This window comes from Odocoileus virginianus, chromosome 4, assembly GCF_023699985.2.
Source record: "Odocoileus virginianus isolate 20LAN1187 ecotype Illinois chromosome 4, Ovbor_1.2, whole genome shotgun sequence".
NCBI lineage: Eukaryota > Metazoa > Chordata > Mammalia > Artiodactyla > Cervidae > Odocoileus > Odocoileus virginianus.
In genome coordinates, this window is record NC_069677.1 from 70680898 (window position 1) to 70697351 (window position 16454).

General features: G+C 36.1%; 1 protein-coding gene across 5 annotated transcripts in view; it reads left to right on the forward strand.

Moving 5' to 3' along the window:
- Nucleotides 1-16454, forward strand: part of STAG1 (STAG1 cohesin complex component) — a 505242-nt gene that overhangs the window by 136403 nt on the left and 352385 nt on the right. For all 5 annotated transcript variants that reach the window (XM_070466701.1, XM_070466702.1, XM_070466703.1 and 2 more), the window contains 2 exons: nt 7768-7879; nt 14471-14573. In XM_070466701.1, coding sequence (XP_070322802.1) covers nt 7851-7879; nt 14471-14573 — 132 coding nt within the window. In that variant the 5' untranslated portion in view covers nt 7768-7850. The remainder of the gene's footprint in view (nt 1-7767; nt 7880-14470; nt 14574-16454) is intronic.

The window sequence follows — 16454 nt, forward strand, 5'->3', positions numbered from 1 at the left end:
AAGGATGTCACAACAAGATGGTAGGAGGGTGCAGTCACATTTAAAATCAAACCTCACGCCATCCAGAGACTCTCGGAGGGTGCAAACAAAACCCAGTGTGCCCCAGGGAAAGGGGCTGTGATTTCCACAAGAGGCTGAGCCAGACTTGCCTTTCTGTGTTTGAATGTCTTTTGCGGAGGCATGTGTCAGAAGTGGCCATCTGCTGGGATAATTCTGGGAGGTGTGGCAAGTGGCTTATAAGTCCTCTTGGAGCCATTATCCCCACTACAGAGCCACAGAGCAGGTGAGCCAGAAACTGGAGAACAATTATACCAAAGTAGTTCTTGCACTGTTGCGAATGTTCTAGGCCCCACAACAGATTTCTGCACCTGAGGATCTGGCAAAGGGACTGAAAACCCCCAGGGAGTTTGACTTTGAAATCCAGTTTATTGTAAATACCTTAATTGTTTTAACTAGATCTTCTAGTTAATTTGGTGCAACTTCTGCATCAGCATTTGCTGCTTTACCTTGCACTTTTATGTTAAGGAGACAGCTTCTTTCCTTAAGTGTCATGTACCAACCTCTGCTAGCTTCAGACTTTTTTTATTGCAGCTTCTTCAATTCTCTTAGCCTTTATAGAATTAAGAGAGTTAGGACGTTTTTTGAATTAGTCTTGGCTTAAGAGAAAGTTGTAACTGATGTGATCTTTTATTGAGATCACTAAGACTTTGTATCACCAGTAGGCTGTTTTGTTTCCTTATCAATCTTGTGTTTTCTAGGATAACATTTTTAATTTTCTTCAAGAACCTTTTCTTTGAATTCACAGTTTGATTGACTGCTTTGTGCAAGAGACCTTGCTTTTGATCACTCTGAGCTTTCAACATTCCTTCTTCATTAAGCTTAATACAACTAGGTTTTGATTGAAAGTGAGAGACACACAATTCTTCCTTTTGAGTTGAACACATAGTGGCTCTTGTAGGTTTATTAATTGGCCTAATTTCAGTATTATTACATATCAAGGAATAGGTCCACAGAGAGGGAGAGAGAGAGAGAGGAACGGCTGTTCAGTGGAGCAGTCATAATATAGACAATATTCGTTGACTATGTTATTTGGCTTATGTGGGTGTCATTCACAGCACCTGAAAACAATTATGAAAGTGACCTTGGTGATCACAGATCACCATAACACATGATGATAATAATCAAAAGTTTGAAGTATTGTTAGAATTACAAAAATGTGACTCAATAGACATAGCAACTGCTATTGGAAGAATAGCAGTGATAGACTCTCAGGGTTTCCACAAAACCTTAAATTAGTTAAAAAAAAAAAAAAGCAGTATCTTCAAAGTGCAATAAAATGAGGTATACCTATAATAACTTGTAAAATCTTGCTTCTGTCCCCATCCCTCACTTATATTATTGTTATATCTTTTCATTCAAAAAATTAGATCTTCCGTAATCTTGGAAGAATTTATATTGTTAAAATGTCCATACATTTTGGACAAAGCAGTCTACAGATTTAATGCAACTTGTATCAAAATATCCATGGCAGTTTTCATAAAACTAGAAAAAGTTGTCCTAAAATGTATGTGGAACTGCAGAAGACCCAGAATTGCTGAAGCAATCCTGAGGAAAAAGAACAAAGCATAGCTCTTTCAAAATTCAGACTCTACTACAAAGCTGTAATATCTTACCTATTACGGAAAATAATCTGGTAAAATGGTATAATTGAGTCACTTTGCTGTATACCAGAAACAAACATGGTATTGTAAATCAATCATACTTCAATTAGAAAGTCAACTGTATCTACTTTGTGTATTAACATAGATATATAAATACTATTTTATTATTTTTCTTTTAAATCATAAAGGAAACAAACATGGGAATTACAAACCAAAAATAAATGATGTTGGCTTCTGTATTTGCCTTTTAGTTCATTTTTCCAGTGTTTTCTGTTTGTTTGTGTGTGACTTCAAGTTACTGTTTATTGTTCTTTCATTTCTGCATAAGGGACTTCCTTTATTATTTCTTGTAAGGCATTGCAGGTCTAGCAACAAGCTTCTTCAGTTTTTATTTTTCTAGGAATGTCTTAATTTCTCTGTCATCCTTGAGTGATAGTTTGCTGGGTATAGAATTCTTGTTTTGACAGTTTTCTTTTAGCATTTTAGATATGTCATTCTAATGCTTTCTGGCTTCTATATTTAATGAGAAATTGAATGTTAGTCTTATTGTGGTTTCTGTGGATTACTTGTATGTGGTCAGCTCGTTTGTTTTTGTTCTTTGTTTAAGATTCTTTCATTAATCTGGCTCTTACAGTGTGACTGTACAATTGACTTCTGAATCAAGTAGGTTTGAACTGCACTTGTTCACTCTTAGTTAAACAGATATTTTTCAGTAAATACTAAAGTACTTCACAATCTGGTTGGTTGAGCACTGATACAGAATCATGGATATGGCCAGCCAACTGTGAAGTTATATATGAAGTTTTTGAATGTGCAGGAAGTCAGTTCCCCTAATCTTGTTCAAGAGCCAACTAGGGTTTGTATCTGTGTGACTTTAAAAAGATTACTTTCTATTTACAGTTATTATAAAATGTTAGCAATATTCCTCATGTTTTTTAATACATGTTTAAACGTATCTTACACCCAGTAGTTTGTTTCCCTCACTCCCCCATCCCTATATTACCACCCTTCACCCTTCCCCACTGGTAACTACTATTAATAGTTTATACTCTATATCTCTGTGTGACTCTCTTTTGAATTTCTTCTTCCTGGAGTTCATTTATCTTACTAATTGTGTAGATTTATGTATTTAAAATAGGTTAAGTTTTTGCCATGTATCTTCAGATATTCTTTCTTGTCTGTCTTTGTGTATCTACTTCTGGAAGTCTCAGTTCAATATCTGAGCTTAGATGGAGATGATTTCTGTGAATTTTTTTTTTCTGGTAATGGGCCATCATTTCATGTTTTTTGTATGCCTTTTGAATTTTTGATGTTATGAAAAACTGGACACTTTCAGTATGTCCAGTGTTGTAAAATTGGACACTGGGGTCTTCTCTCCTCATGGTTTACTGTTGTCTTTTCGAGGGCTACAGTCATCTCTTAGAATTTGCTTTGCTAACCTGTTTTTGCAAGGATTGTATTGTTTGTCATGTGTGGGTCCTAAAATTTTGTTGTCTTGTTCAGTGGTGATCTTCCAGGTTTCTTTTGCTAATGGAAACAAGTAATTTCTGGATTTTTTTGGGCAGATTGTCTGTTAGCTGAGGTACTTCTTCAAAAATTAGGCAGGCTGCCTACAGCTTTGTCTTAGTATTCACTTTGTGCTTGCATGGAGAGCAAAGATCACCTAGAAATGAAAGCCTGTACTCCTTAGTTCTTCTCTAAGAATCCATCTAGCCCTGGGCATTCATGTAGTACTCTCCATTTCCTTGCATACGTGATACCTCTTTAAAGTACTTATTCCCCAAATAGCTTTCTCCTCCCCCTTTTTTAATTTAAGGCTTTTTAGATTGTTTAATGCTTATGCAATCCACTCTCTTGCCCCAGACAGCTACTTGTATCACTGTGTGTTTAAATGCTTTTGAAAGATAATAGTTTCTCCAAAAAAAGAAAAAGGAAGCTCTTCCAAACACTCTGCTACAGTTTTAGAGAAGAGGTCCATGGTGTTCTCTTGGGCACTAGCAAGCCACACCAGTAAGTTGGTCTGTTGTCCTTGTGGGCTATGGAGTTGGCATATGAGTAAGCACAAATACTACTGTGCTCTCTTATCAAGTATAATAGACGTCTTTTAGGCACCCCTCTCTTTATCATAAACTTTTATTAGGTTCCAGATGTTCATAAGAGATGAGCTTTGTTGTTTTTTGGCCAAACTAAGAGTTGTTTCTGGCTTCCCTGGTGGTTCAGTGGTAAAGAATCCACCTGCCAACATAGAAGATGTGGGTTTGATCCCTGGGTCAGGAAAATTCCCCTGGAGAAGAAAGTGGCAAGCCACTCCAGTATTCTTGCTTGGGAAATCCCATGGACAGAGGAACTGGGTGGACTATAGTTCATGGGTTCCCCAAAAATCTGGACTTCATTTAATAACTAAAAAACAACCAAAGTTCCTTTACTGGAAGGGCTTAATTTTTGAGGTTTCCTAGTCCTCCATTTTCCATGACATCATTTCTTTCTTTTGTTCTTGAAAGATTGGTAATGATAATTCAATTTTCATGATTTTTTCCACTTCACTGTCTTTCAGCTTACGTTGTTGGAGTTGGTGATGGACAGGGAAACCTGGCATGCTGCAGTCCATGGGGTCGTAACGAGTCAGATACAACTGAGTGACTGATCCCATCACCCCAACACTCCAGGCTTCCCTGTCCTTCACCATCTCCTGGAGTTTGCTCAGACTCATGTCTATTGAGTCAGTGATGCCATCCAACCATCATCCTCTGTTATCCCCTTCTCCTGCCTTCTCTCTTTCTCAGCATCAGGGTCTTTTCCAGTGAGTTGGCTTTGCATCAGGTGGCCAAAGAATTGGAGCTTCAGCTTCAGCGTCAGTCCTTCCAATGAATATTCAGGATTGATTTCTTTTAGAATGGACCTATTTAACCAGCTTACATAGATAGTTTCTACCAAGAAGTCTGATCATAATTTTTTGTTTTTTCTCTGTGAGGAATTATGTTTCTTTTGTTTCCTTTCAAATTTTTTTCATATTTACCAATATTTATATTTTAGAATATTCGTGGGAATTCTCTGATCTTTCTTCTGTGTTTTAAATTCTCAAATTACTTTTGGAAAGCTCTTTGCTACCTCTTCAAATGTTTGTTCTTGCCTTGATGTTTCTCTCTCCTTCTGAATTCTAGTTATGTGTTATTCTGTTAGGTATTGTGTCATGGCCTGTCTTGGATGCCCTGTTTTGTCTCACTCTGCTACTTTTTTTTTTGTTTAATAAATTTTAGTTTTAAGATAAGTTTTAGGTTCACAGCAGAATTGAATAGAAGTTAGAGAGATCCCCCATAACTCTTGTTCACATATACAGATAACCTCTTCCGCTATTAACATCCCACATCACAGTGATCCATCTGTTACAATCAATGAACCTACGTTGAGATGTCATTATCACCCAGTGTTTGTTGTTTACATTAGGGTTCCCTCTTTGTGTTATATATTCTATGGGTTTTGTTTTAAATGTTCAGTTTCGATGTACCCATGATTCTAGTATCATACAAAATAGATTCTGTGCCCTAAAAATCTTTTGGTCTTACTTGTTCATCTTCCCTATCCAATAATGTTTGGCCATCCCTGATATTATTACTGTCCTCATAGTTTTACCTTTTCCAGAATGCCATGTCATTCAAATCATATAGGGTGTAGCTGTTTCACACTGGCTTCTTTTAGTTAGTAATAGGTATTTGAGCTTCCTCCATGTCCTTTCCTGGTTAGATAGCTCATTACTTTTACGTGTTAAGTAATATTCAGTGTTTTCTGTGTACCACAGTTTATTTGTTCATTCACCTCTTAAATTACACCTTTCTTCTGTTTTGGCAGTTTTGAATAAAACTGTTGTAAATACCTTTGTGCTGGCCTTTATGTAGACATAAATTTTTAGTTTATTTGGGTAAATACAAAGGAGTGTGATTATTGGTAGTACTGGTAGTTGGTAGTACTATTGATTGTAGTCTGTGTATTCTGGCATACTCATTTTTTTCTAAAGTAGTTTTCAGAGGACCTAAATAGACATTTTTCTGAAGAATATACACAGATAACCAAAATTTACATGAACAGATACTCAATATCACTAATCTTCAGGGAAATGAAAATCAGAGCCATAATGATGTATCCCTTCACATCTGTGTGAGGATGTCTTTGCTCAAAAAGCTAAGAGAGATATTCTGGTTGAGGATACAGACAGAACAGAAGCCTTGTTCACTGTTGGTGGAAATGTAATTTGGCATAATCTTTAGAAAACAAATAATTAAAAATAAGACTATTGTATTATATATTATATATAATATTATATAGCCATCCCACTTCTCACTATATATCCACAATAAATGAAATCATTATCCCAAACACAGATGTGTTTATCCCACACTTACAGCAGCATTTCAATTTGCCTTGATTCATGGACCTAACATTCCAAATTCCTATGCAATACTGCTCTTTACAGCATCAAACCTTGCTTCTATCCCCAGTCCCATCCACAGCTGGGTGTTGTTTTTGCTTTGGCTCTATCCCTTTATTCTTTCTGGAGTTATTTCTGTACTTATCTCCAGTATCATATTGGGCACCTACCGACCTGGGGAGTTCATCTTTCAGTGTCCTATCTTTTTGCCTTTTTGTACTGTTCTTGGGATTCTCAAGGCAAGAATACTGAAGTGGTTTTCCATTCCCTTCTCCAGTGGACCACATTCTGTCAGACCTCTTCACCATGACCTGTCTGTCTTGGGTGGCCCCACACCACATGGCTTAGTTTCATTGAGTTAGACAAGGCTGTGGTCCATGTGATCAGATTGGCTGGTTGTCTGTGATTCTGGTCTCAGTATGTCTGCCCTCTGATGCCCTCTCTCAGTGCCTACCATCTTACTTGGGTTTCTCTTACCTTGGATGTGGGGAATCTCTTCATGGCTGCTCCAGCAAAGCGCATCTGCTGCTCCTTACCTTGGATGTAGGGTAGCTCCTCTCGGCCCCTGCCCCTGACCTCGGACGTGGGATAGCTCCTCTCGGCTGTGCGTGTTAAAAAGCAGAGACACTACTTTGCCCACAAAGGTCCATCTAGTCAAGGCTATGGTTTTTCCAGTGGTCATGTGTGGATGTGAGAGTTGGACTATAAAGAAAGCTGAGCACCGAAGAATTGATGCTTTTGAACAGTCCTGGGTGTTCATTGGAAGGACTGTTGTTAAAGCTGATACTCCAATACTTTGGCCACTTGATGCGAAGAGCTGACTCATTGGAAAAGACCCTGATGCTGGGAGGGATTGGGGGCAGGAGGAGAAGGGGACAACAGAGGATGAGATGGCTGGATGGCATGGGACAACAGAGGATGAGATGGCTGGATGGCATCACTGACTCAATGGACATGGGTTTGGGTGGACTCTGGGAGTTTGTGATGAACAGGGAGGCCTGGCGTGCTGTGGTTCATGGGGTTGCAAAGAGGTGAACATGACTGAGCAACTGAACTGAACTACAGCAGCATTGTTTACCATAACCAAAATATGGAAACAGCTTTATGTGTCCATGGACTTAACAAATAGAGAAAACCTTGTTGTCTCTGTGTACACACAGTGGAATATTACTCAGTCTTCAAAAAAGTAACAAAACTGATCATTAGACAACTTGGATTAACCTGGAGGCCATTATACTAATGAAATTATCACCACAGAGAAAGGCAAATATCACATGAAATCACTTATATGTGATATCTATAGAGCGGGAAGGCTCATGGAAAAAGTAGTGGAAAAAGTAGTTGCCAAGGGTAAAGTGGTAGAAATAGGGAGCGATTGGTGAAAGGGCACAAACTTTGTTCTAAATGAATAGGGCCTGAAGAACTAATGTATAATAAAGTGACTGTAGTTGATAACACTTTCTTATATAATTGAAATTTGCTAAGAGAGTAGAATTTATTAAATGTTTGGGGCAAACAAAGAGAAAATATGTGAGATGATGGATGTATTAATTAACTCATTGAGGGAAGCCCTTCACTGTGTGTACATATATCAAATTATCTTGCTGTAACTGTCTTAGAGTTTGTCAACTCTACATCAGTAAACTGGAAAAATAATTTCTTTCTTTCTTTTTTAATTAACAGGATTACCTTTGAGGTTATTTTGAAAATTTTGAGTTGTACAGCACTTGATTCTTTTGCTGCCTTGTGGACAGATCTTTGCAGCAATGATTACTTCAGAGTTACCAGTGTTACAGTAAGTATTACAGCTTTTTATTTTTTTAAATGCATATAACACTTCTGTACCAAAATACTTTTATTACTGAGACATGAAATGTGTTCTTAGATAGTTGGGGAATATGTTTGAAGTAAAAGAACTATTAGAGGGTATAATTATTATATCCATCTATAGCCCTTGCATTGTAATGTCAGTATGTAATGTCCATGTTACTGAACAAAGAAGTTACTGTTTTAGTATTCAGCAGAAACGATGACTATGGGCTGGTTTGACATGGCAACTTCTTTTGTAAATGAAGTGTTAATGAAAGAAAATCACACTGACTCCTTTGCAGAATTGTTTATGTGCTAGAGAAAAAATTAACCTGCAAACAGAAATATTTCGTTTGGCTATTTATAGACAGGAGTTTGTAGACCTCTATCCCATATCACCCTCTCACCCTATGCCAGAATTTCTTTTCCCTGAGATTGAGATTGTAATTGATGAGTCCTTGGCATTTCTGGTGACATCTAATTAGATTTTGTTGGAGTTATGGGACACATCTAGAATTTGATTTCGATTCTCTGTAAAATGTGATCATGTAATGGCAAATACTTTTCCCTTTATATGTTTCATTAAGCTCCAGTGTAGGAATCTGTATACTCTGATTGTGTACGATAATAGCAGTTTAGATATAATGAAAGTGACCAACAGTTTACATAATTATTTATATATTTTTATAGTTTTAGATCATTTATATGTGTTTTTTCTAAGAAACTGTAGTCTCCTTCCAGTTGGTCTCCTGTCCTTCCGTTTTTCCTCCAGAGTTTTAAGACAGAATGCTATCCAAATTACTTTACATGCTAAAAGCCATCAATACCTACCCTGCTTCATTTGTCTAAATATGAAAGTGTTAATTGCTCAGTTCTCTGTAACCCTCCAGGCTCCTCTGTCTAGGGGATTCTGCAGGCAAGAATACTGGAGTGGCCAGCCATTCCCTTCTCCAGGGGATCTTCCTGACCCAGGGATCAAACCCTAGTCTCTTGCATTGCAGGGAGATTCTTTACTGTCTGAACCACCAGGCAAGCTTTGCTATTAATTAAACATTATTAAATATTGCCAATTACAACATATTATTTATTCCACCAAATGTTGTAGTAGAGCTATGCTGGGCTTTGAGGAGAATGAGCAAGTGGAAAAGACCCACTCTGTCCTTGCTGCCATGAAGCTTATATAGATATATATTAATCAGATAATCACCATCATATAGATTTAAACTGCCATTGGTGCTTTGAAGGTAAGCTAGAGGGTTTTATTAAAATTTTAATATGCCTTGAAGTAGTCTACTTTTCTAAGGAAGAAGTGTAGAGAGGTAGGAGGAATCGTGATAGGTGGAATCACATTGTGTTTGAGGGACTGAAATAAAGCTGTGATTTTTCTTTTTTCAGGATTAAAGATGGAGGATGGGGTGAGATATGGCTTGCAAGTAGAGTAGGGCTGTATTGTATAGGACCTGCTAAGTCTTAAATTAAGAATTTTTGAGGTTGTTTTCCCCTGGAAGTAGAAGGAAATCATCATAGAGTTTTAATCATGAGAAAGATAGAATAAGACATATATTCTGAATATCATTCTTAGCACACAATATAGTGATTTGATTGGAAAAGGCAACAGAAGAAACGAGGAGTCTTATTCGGAGAAAGGTGTTGTGGTGTCGAGGCCAGAGATAATAACAACTTGAGCTACAATGATTACAGTGGAAAATAGAAAGAGTAAAACAGAATTTAGAGAGTTTTCAGGGAATTAAAAAGAATGACTTTATAAGGTTGAATCTGATTTTTGTATTCTCCTTATTCATGTCCAGTATTCATTTGCAGGCTTTTTGGTAGAGCAATTTGGTTGAAGTTTGAATTTGCATAGCCCTTGATCCAGCTTTCTGTGTCTATTCTAGAGAGGTATTTGTTGATGTGTAATAAGAGTTAATGTGCAAGGACAGTTGTTTCACCTCTGTTTGTAGTGGTTAGAAACTGGAGACAGTCTAAGTACTCACAGATAAGGAACATATTATTGAGTAACATTTAGGAATCCTTTGTAGGAAAATTCATATTAATTTAAGTTTAAAAAATTATATAGTCTTTGCTTTGTATTTATGTATATTTATGCCAGAACATAAGTATTTATGACAGTATTGATAAAACTTAATAATCTTGTTCTGCAGATTGAAATTCAGTGTTAGGGTATAGTGGAGAGAAACTCTTCCTTGTATTCTTACATCTTGCTTGAAATTAAAAAACATATTTATATATCATGTATTCTAATAAAATACATATACTGATTGAAGTATGTTAGTTGTTTGTTGGTAATAGCTTTCATCTTTTAAGCTGGATGAAGTGTGAAGAATTGAAAAACAATTGTACTTTTTTCTGTTGTCAGTAAACTATTGCTGAAGGATAAATTAATTTCACTAATGGGACACATTTGGTATCCTTGGAACAAATTTGCTTTTGTAGTTGCCTGGAGAGTTCTATAAGCATCAAAAGTACTAGTGTATTCTGTCCACATAAGAGAAATACTAAACATAATATTTGCATTCTGCTATCCTACCTTAGAGATAGAGAATTCGCATTTACCTTGAGATCTAAGTGGACCCTACCACTTAATAGTTGTGTGAATATGAACAGGATTGTCAGGTTTTGAGATCTTTCATTTCCTCATCTGTAAAACTGAGACATCAGTATGTTGTCTTAATAAGATTTTGTGCATAGGTAATGTCTATAAACCAGCACACAGTATATACTAAATGGTCTGCTTGGATTGTAGTGAGGAGAAGTAGCAGTATGATTTATTATTCTTAATTAAATCAGTGATTGAAAGACTACTGATACTGTTTCAAAAACCTGTTTTTATAAATATTATTGGGCCACAGCAATATCCATTCACTTATGTATTATGAATGGCCATATTCATGCAAGTTGAGTATCAGATACAGAGAACTTCATACCATTCAGCCTAAAATATTTTCCTAAAATATTTACTGTATAGCCCTTAAAGAAAATGTTTCCTGACCCTTGGACTAGATCAGTATTTATAGTTTTAAATACCAAGTTGCCTTTGAGGGTTTGCAGACAAAGAAGGAATGTGATAATGAGAATATTAGTGACAGTAGTGTGTTGAGTGGCTTGGACAGGGAAATGTTAGAAGCAGAGAGATAAGTTGTGATTAATTCAAGAAGTTGTGATTATGGTAGTAATCATAAAAAGAATGAGAGACAGAATTAGTATATAGAGGATGACTCAGGAAGATTTTTAACTGATGGCCTAAGAGGAAGACTGATGTGGTTGTAGGTTTGAATAAGACAGAGTAATAGTGACAATAATAAGCTTATAAAACAGTGCAAATTTGGGTATCAATAAATTAGTTATTTAGTGATATTGCTGTGAGTAGAGAGCTAGAATTAAGTCATAATTGGACTTAATTTTATGTGTGTTATTTGGTGAATTTGCGATGGTATGCAAAGGAGTATGTTACACATGCAGTTGAAAATCTTGAATTACAGATAGGTCTAGTGATAATATACTGAAGTCATTTGCATAAAAGTTGCATAAAAGTTCCATATCAATTGGATGAGATCTCCAAGAGAGGTTAGTTTAAAGGGGGAAGAGCAGATACTAATGCGATGAGCTTCAAGGGATCAAAACAAAGAGAAAGGAACTAAGAGCCTTCAGTGGAGCAGTTTCAGAAATACTAAGTTGTGAGTTGAGTTTACCATTTGCTTTGTACCCTTCCTCTTACTTGCAGTTTTATATAGATACAGTGAGTAATATAGAATTCAGTGAAGATATTTTTGTTAATATCATCCATGTGTTTTTAATGCCATGCTAGGGCCAGTCTGTATTAGCCTGGAGAGCTGAATATTAAATTTCCAGGAATTTTGTGACCTTGTTAAATACAACATGCATGCACATGTGCGTGCTAAGTTGCTTCAGTTGTATCTGACTCTTTGCAACCCTATGGATCGCTTTAGCCTTCCAGACTCCTCAGTCCATGGGATTCTACAGGCCTGAAGACTGGAGTGGGTTGCCATGCCCTCCTCCAGGGTGTCCTCCCTACCCAGGGATAAAACCCGGGTCTCTTATGTCTCCTGCATTGCAGGTGGACTGTTTACCACTGGCGGCCCTGGGAAGCCATATATAACATAACGTTTATGGACAGTTAAATTATGCAAGCTTAAAATTAAATAAATCCTATTAAAAATAAAAGTAAATGCTCAAAACTCATCACTTCCCAATTATTTTACATCTTACCAGTTTCTATGCTCTCTAGATTTTTATTTACATCTATTCCATGTATGATGGAAATAACTTTGTAGTAGTGTACTACTATTATTAATTACTTCTCAACTCTGTATTTTGTGATGTCACTTTGATAGTTTGAATTTGGTTGTGGTAAGAGTATTCACTTTATGAAAATCAGCAAACACTACAAATGAGGACTCAATTTATTGGTTTGTTGTTTGTGGACTCAATAAAGTGATGGAGAAATTGCTAATAATGCAGATTAAACTTAAAGATAAATATCAGGTCTTTAGTCATTATATTATGATACCACAAAGATTTGAGGACATATCCTTCTAGTGTTCGAGAACTATTACATATGCAATTCAGTAAAGAAGATGCTCACAACGTGACCAATGAGTGACGTTCCAACAGATGGCTTTGTCATTTCTTTTGCCTTCTGTTCATTAAAGTGCACAAAGGTATCAACTGTCTTTCACGGCATAAGTCTGTTCATTCATCAGTTGAAACCATAGATTAGCTAGGGATACAAGAGTTTCACACAATTATCAAAATCATTTTATATGAATCTGTTAACTAGATGGATGCTCAAAATTCTCCATACCAGGCTTCAGCAATACATGAACCGCGAACTTACAGATGTTCAAGCTGGTTTTAGAAAAGGCAGAGGAGCCAGAGATCAAATTGCCAACATCTGCTGGATCATCGAAAAAGCAAGAGAGTTCCAGAAAAACATCTATTTCTGCTTTATTGAATATGCCAAAGCCTTTGACTGTGTGGATCACAATAAACTGTGGAAAATTCTGAAACAGATGGGAATACCAGACCACCTGACCTGCGTCTTGAGAAATCTGTATGCAGGTCAGGAAGCAACAGTTAGAAATGGACGTGGAACAACAGACTGCTTCCAAATAGGAAAAGGGTTACGTCAAGGCTGTATATTGTCAACCTGCTTATTTAACTTATACGCAGAGTACATCATGAGAAATGCTGGGCTGGATGAAGCACAAGCTGGAATCAAGAATGCTGGGAGAAATATCAATAACCTCAGATATGCAGATGACACCACCCTTACGGCAGAAATTTAAGAAGAACTAAAGAGCCTCTTGCTGAAAGTCAAAGAGGAGAGTGAAAAAGTTGGCTTAAAGCTCAACACTCATAAAACTAAGATCATGGTTCTGGTCCCATCATTTCATGGCAAATAGATGGAGAAAAAGTGGGAAAAGTGGCTGATTTTATTTTTCTGGGCCCCAGAATCACTGCAGATGGTGATTGCAGCCATGAAATTAAAAGACGCTTACTCCTTGGAAGGAAAGTTATGACCAGCCTAGACAGCATATTAAAAAAACAGAGACATTACTTTGCCAACACAGGTCTGTCTAGTCAAGTCTATGATTTTTCCATTGGTCATGTATGGATGTGAGAGCTGGACTATAAAGAAAGCTGAGCGCTGAAGAATTGATGATTTTGAACTGTGGTGTTGGAGAAGACTTGAGATTCCCTTGGACTGCAAGGAGGTCCAACCAGTCCATCCTAACAGAAATCAGTCCTGGGTGTTCATTGGAAGGACTGATATTGAAGCTGAAACTCGAACACATTGGCCACCTGATGCGAAGAGCTGAATCATTTGAAAAAACCCTGATGCTGGGAAAGATCGAAGGCCAGGGAAGAAGGGGACGACAGAGGATGAGATGGTTGGTGGCATCACTGACTCAATGGATGTGAGTTTCGGTGGATTCAGGGAGTTGGTGATGAGCAGGGAGGCCTGGCGTGCTGCGGCTCATGGGGTCACAAAGAGTCGGACACAACTGAGTGACTGAACTAGATAGAATTTACAATAAAAAATATTGTGCATTTTATTATTGTTTGTAAGTTGTATGCTCTACTTCCTTTATATTGGTACTGTTTCTAATGACTTATATGCATAGATTTTTGAAGTGCCATTGTTAAACATTTACTAACACACTTTCATTATTTTATGAAATGAGTAAAGTTCCTCCCAAGCCTTTATTTTTTTATATTGAAGAATTAGTCTTTTGCAGTTGTATTTTGCATTTATATTTTCTATAGCAGCTGCCATTTCCACAGTCATTTCTTTTCTGTATTTCTCTGTTTGGAAAATCATTTTATTCATTGTTATGTGATATTAACCAGGGAGGGTAATATTTTGAATTTGCTAAAGATTTTTTCTGAACATGAAAGTATAAACCACTTTTAATCAGCTATATGTGTACATACAGCAAACAGTAAGAAAGCTAGAGGAACAGAGCTGCATTGTATTATTAATAGGTATGCATATGTTAATTTTTTCACTAAAATAATGTATCATATTTTCTAGAGATTCAACTAATGAGACTACTGCCCATTCTGATGCTGGCAGCGAACTTGAAGAAACAGAGGTCAAAGGAAAAAGAAAAAGAGGTCGACCTGGCCGGCCTCCAGTATGTATATTACTTGTCATCTTTGTTTCTATAATGGTTATTGATAATGAGCTATTTGTTAATTATAATACTGTTAATACTTTTAAAAAGCTCACTGACACATTAGAATGTCTTGGAAACTTTGCTTCATAAATAGGCTTAGCAGTGGTTAGAAAAAGAAAATTAATTATAGTATCTTTTTTGCTTTCCCTGCCTCTCTTATAAATAAATGGTAGTCCATGTGAAGGGATTGGGAAGATGATTGACATGGAGTGACGTGTAGTTACGATTTCCTTGCTTTTTATTTTTAGATGCAGCTCTCATTTCTTGTGAGCTAAGTATATATTTTTGTAGTATTTGAGTTCAGTCTCAGAATATATTCTCATTTACACATGATCGAGAAGTTTAGAAAAGCTCTATGTATTCTTACTGTATGGTATCTTTATGTCATATGAGTACACAGTCATTTAATTTAAAGTAGTACTGTCAGAGACAGTAGTATCAATGGTATCAGTGGGTTAAGGCTTGTATTATTTTATACTCACCTTTATGAGTATAAAGGTGAGTTGACTTTGTTATTACAGTTTAAAAATTTTATTTTATAAGAGTTCTTATTATGGAAAAATTTAGCCTCCTCCTATGGAAGTCATAATAGTATAATAAACCCTCCATATAAATCTAAGGTACAGCAGTTATCAAGTCATTGCCAATCTCTTTTTCCTGTGTTATTTTGAAGGTCATTCTGCATAGCATTCCATTTTTTAATATTTCAGAATGCATCTAAAAGATAAGGGCTTCCCTTCTCTCTTTTTTAAACATCACTAGCAACTAAAGAACAACCAGTATCATTCTCATAATGCAAGATGACAATAGTTTAGTAAAGTCACTAAATAACACATTTAAAATTTATAATCATCTCATGAATATTATCTTTTAAAAATTAGTTTGTTGGTTTGACTCATGATCTACCTATCGCAATCAGTGGCTATGTTATTTAACCAGTTATTATATATATACGTCCTTTGTAGTGACTTAAAAATGTTTTTTTATATTAATTTTGTTCTATCAATATTTATCTGTTTGCCACAGTTTCTTATTCGATTCAGTGAAACTCCATAGCTTTTACTTTCAAAGACAGTCTAACAACAACAAAGAAAGGGGTAGAAGAATGACTTCTACAGTTTTCTTTACACTTGATTTTATCTTTTGCCTTTATGTAGAGTAAAAAAATAGTGGAGGAAAAGACATATATTATAAGCACTCTTTATAATCCTTAATTTTGTATAAGTATTTGATACTATGATATTCCTTTAAAAAACATTTTGGGCAAAGTGAGAGTCTTGTATGTAGAAGCAGTAGACTCTTAGTTTGTCTTACTACCATATGGTTTTTCTTTCTTTCTTTTTTTTTTTTCCCTCATTTATTTTTATTAGTTGGAGGCTAATTACTTTATAGCATTGTAGTGATTTTTGCCATACATTGACATGCATCAGCCATGGATTTACATGTGTTCCCCTTCCTGATCCCCCCTCCTGCCTCATACGGTTTTTCTAAGACTTTTGGCAAGTCATATTGCTTTCTCTAGGATTCATTGTTTATAAGTACACATTTTGAAATAAGACTAAAGTTTCTTGAAAATAGTAGAGTAAACTGCAAACATGATTGCTTTTTTGAATTTGTTCCCCTCCAATTAAAATTCTTTACTTAATGATTCAGGTTAAGTGCTATTTTCTTCAAGAACACCTTTATTTATTTATTTATTTATTTTCCTAAACAGAATTTATCACCCCTTCAGCAGTCTGCTGTGTTGTTTTTTATAACCTATTTAGTTTTGACTTGTCTATAGCTATATTCATGTAATGTTTTGCTTTCCTGATGAAAAGGAATCTGTGTATCCAAATG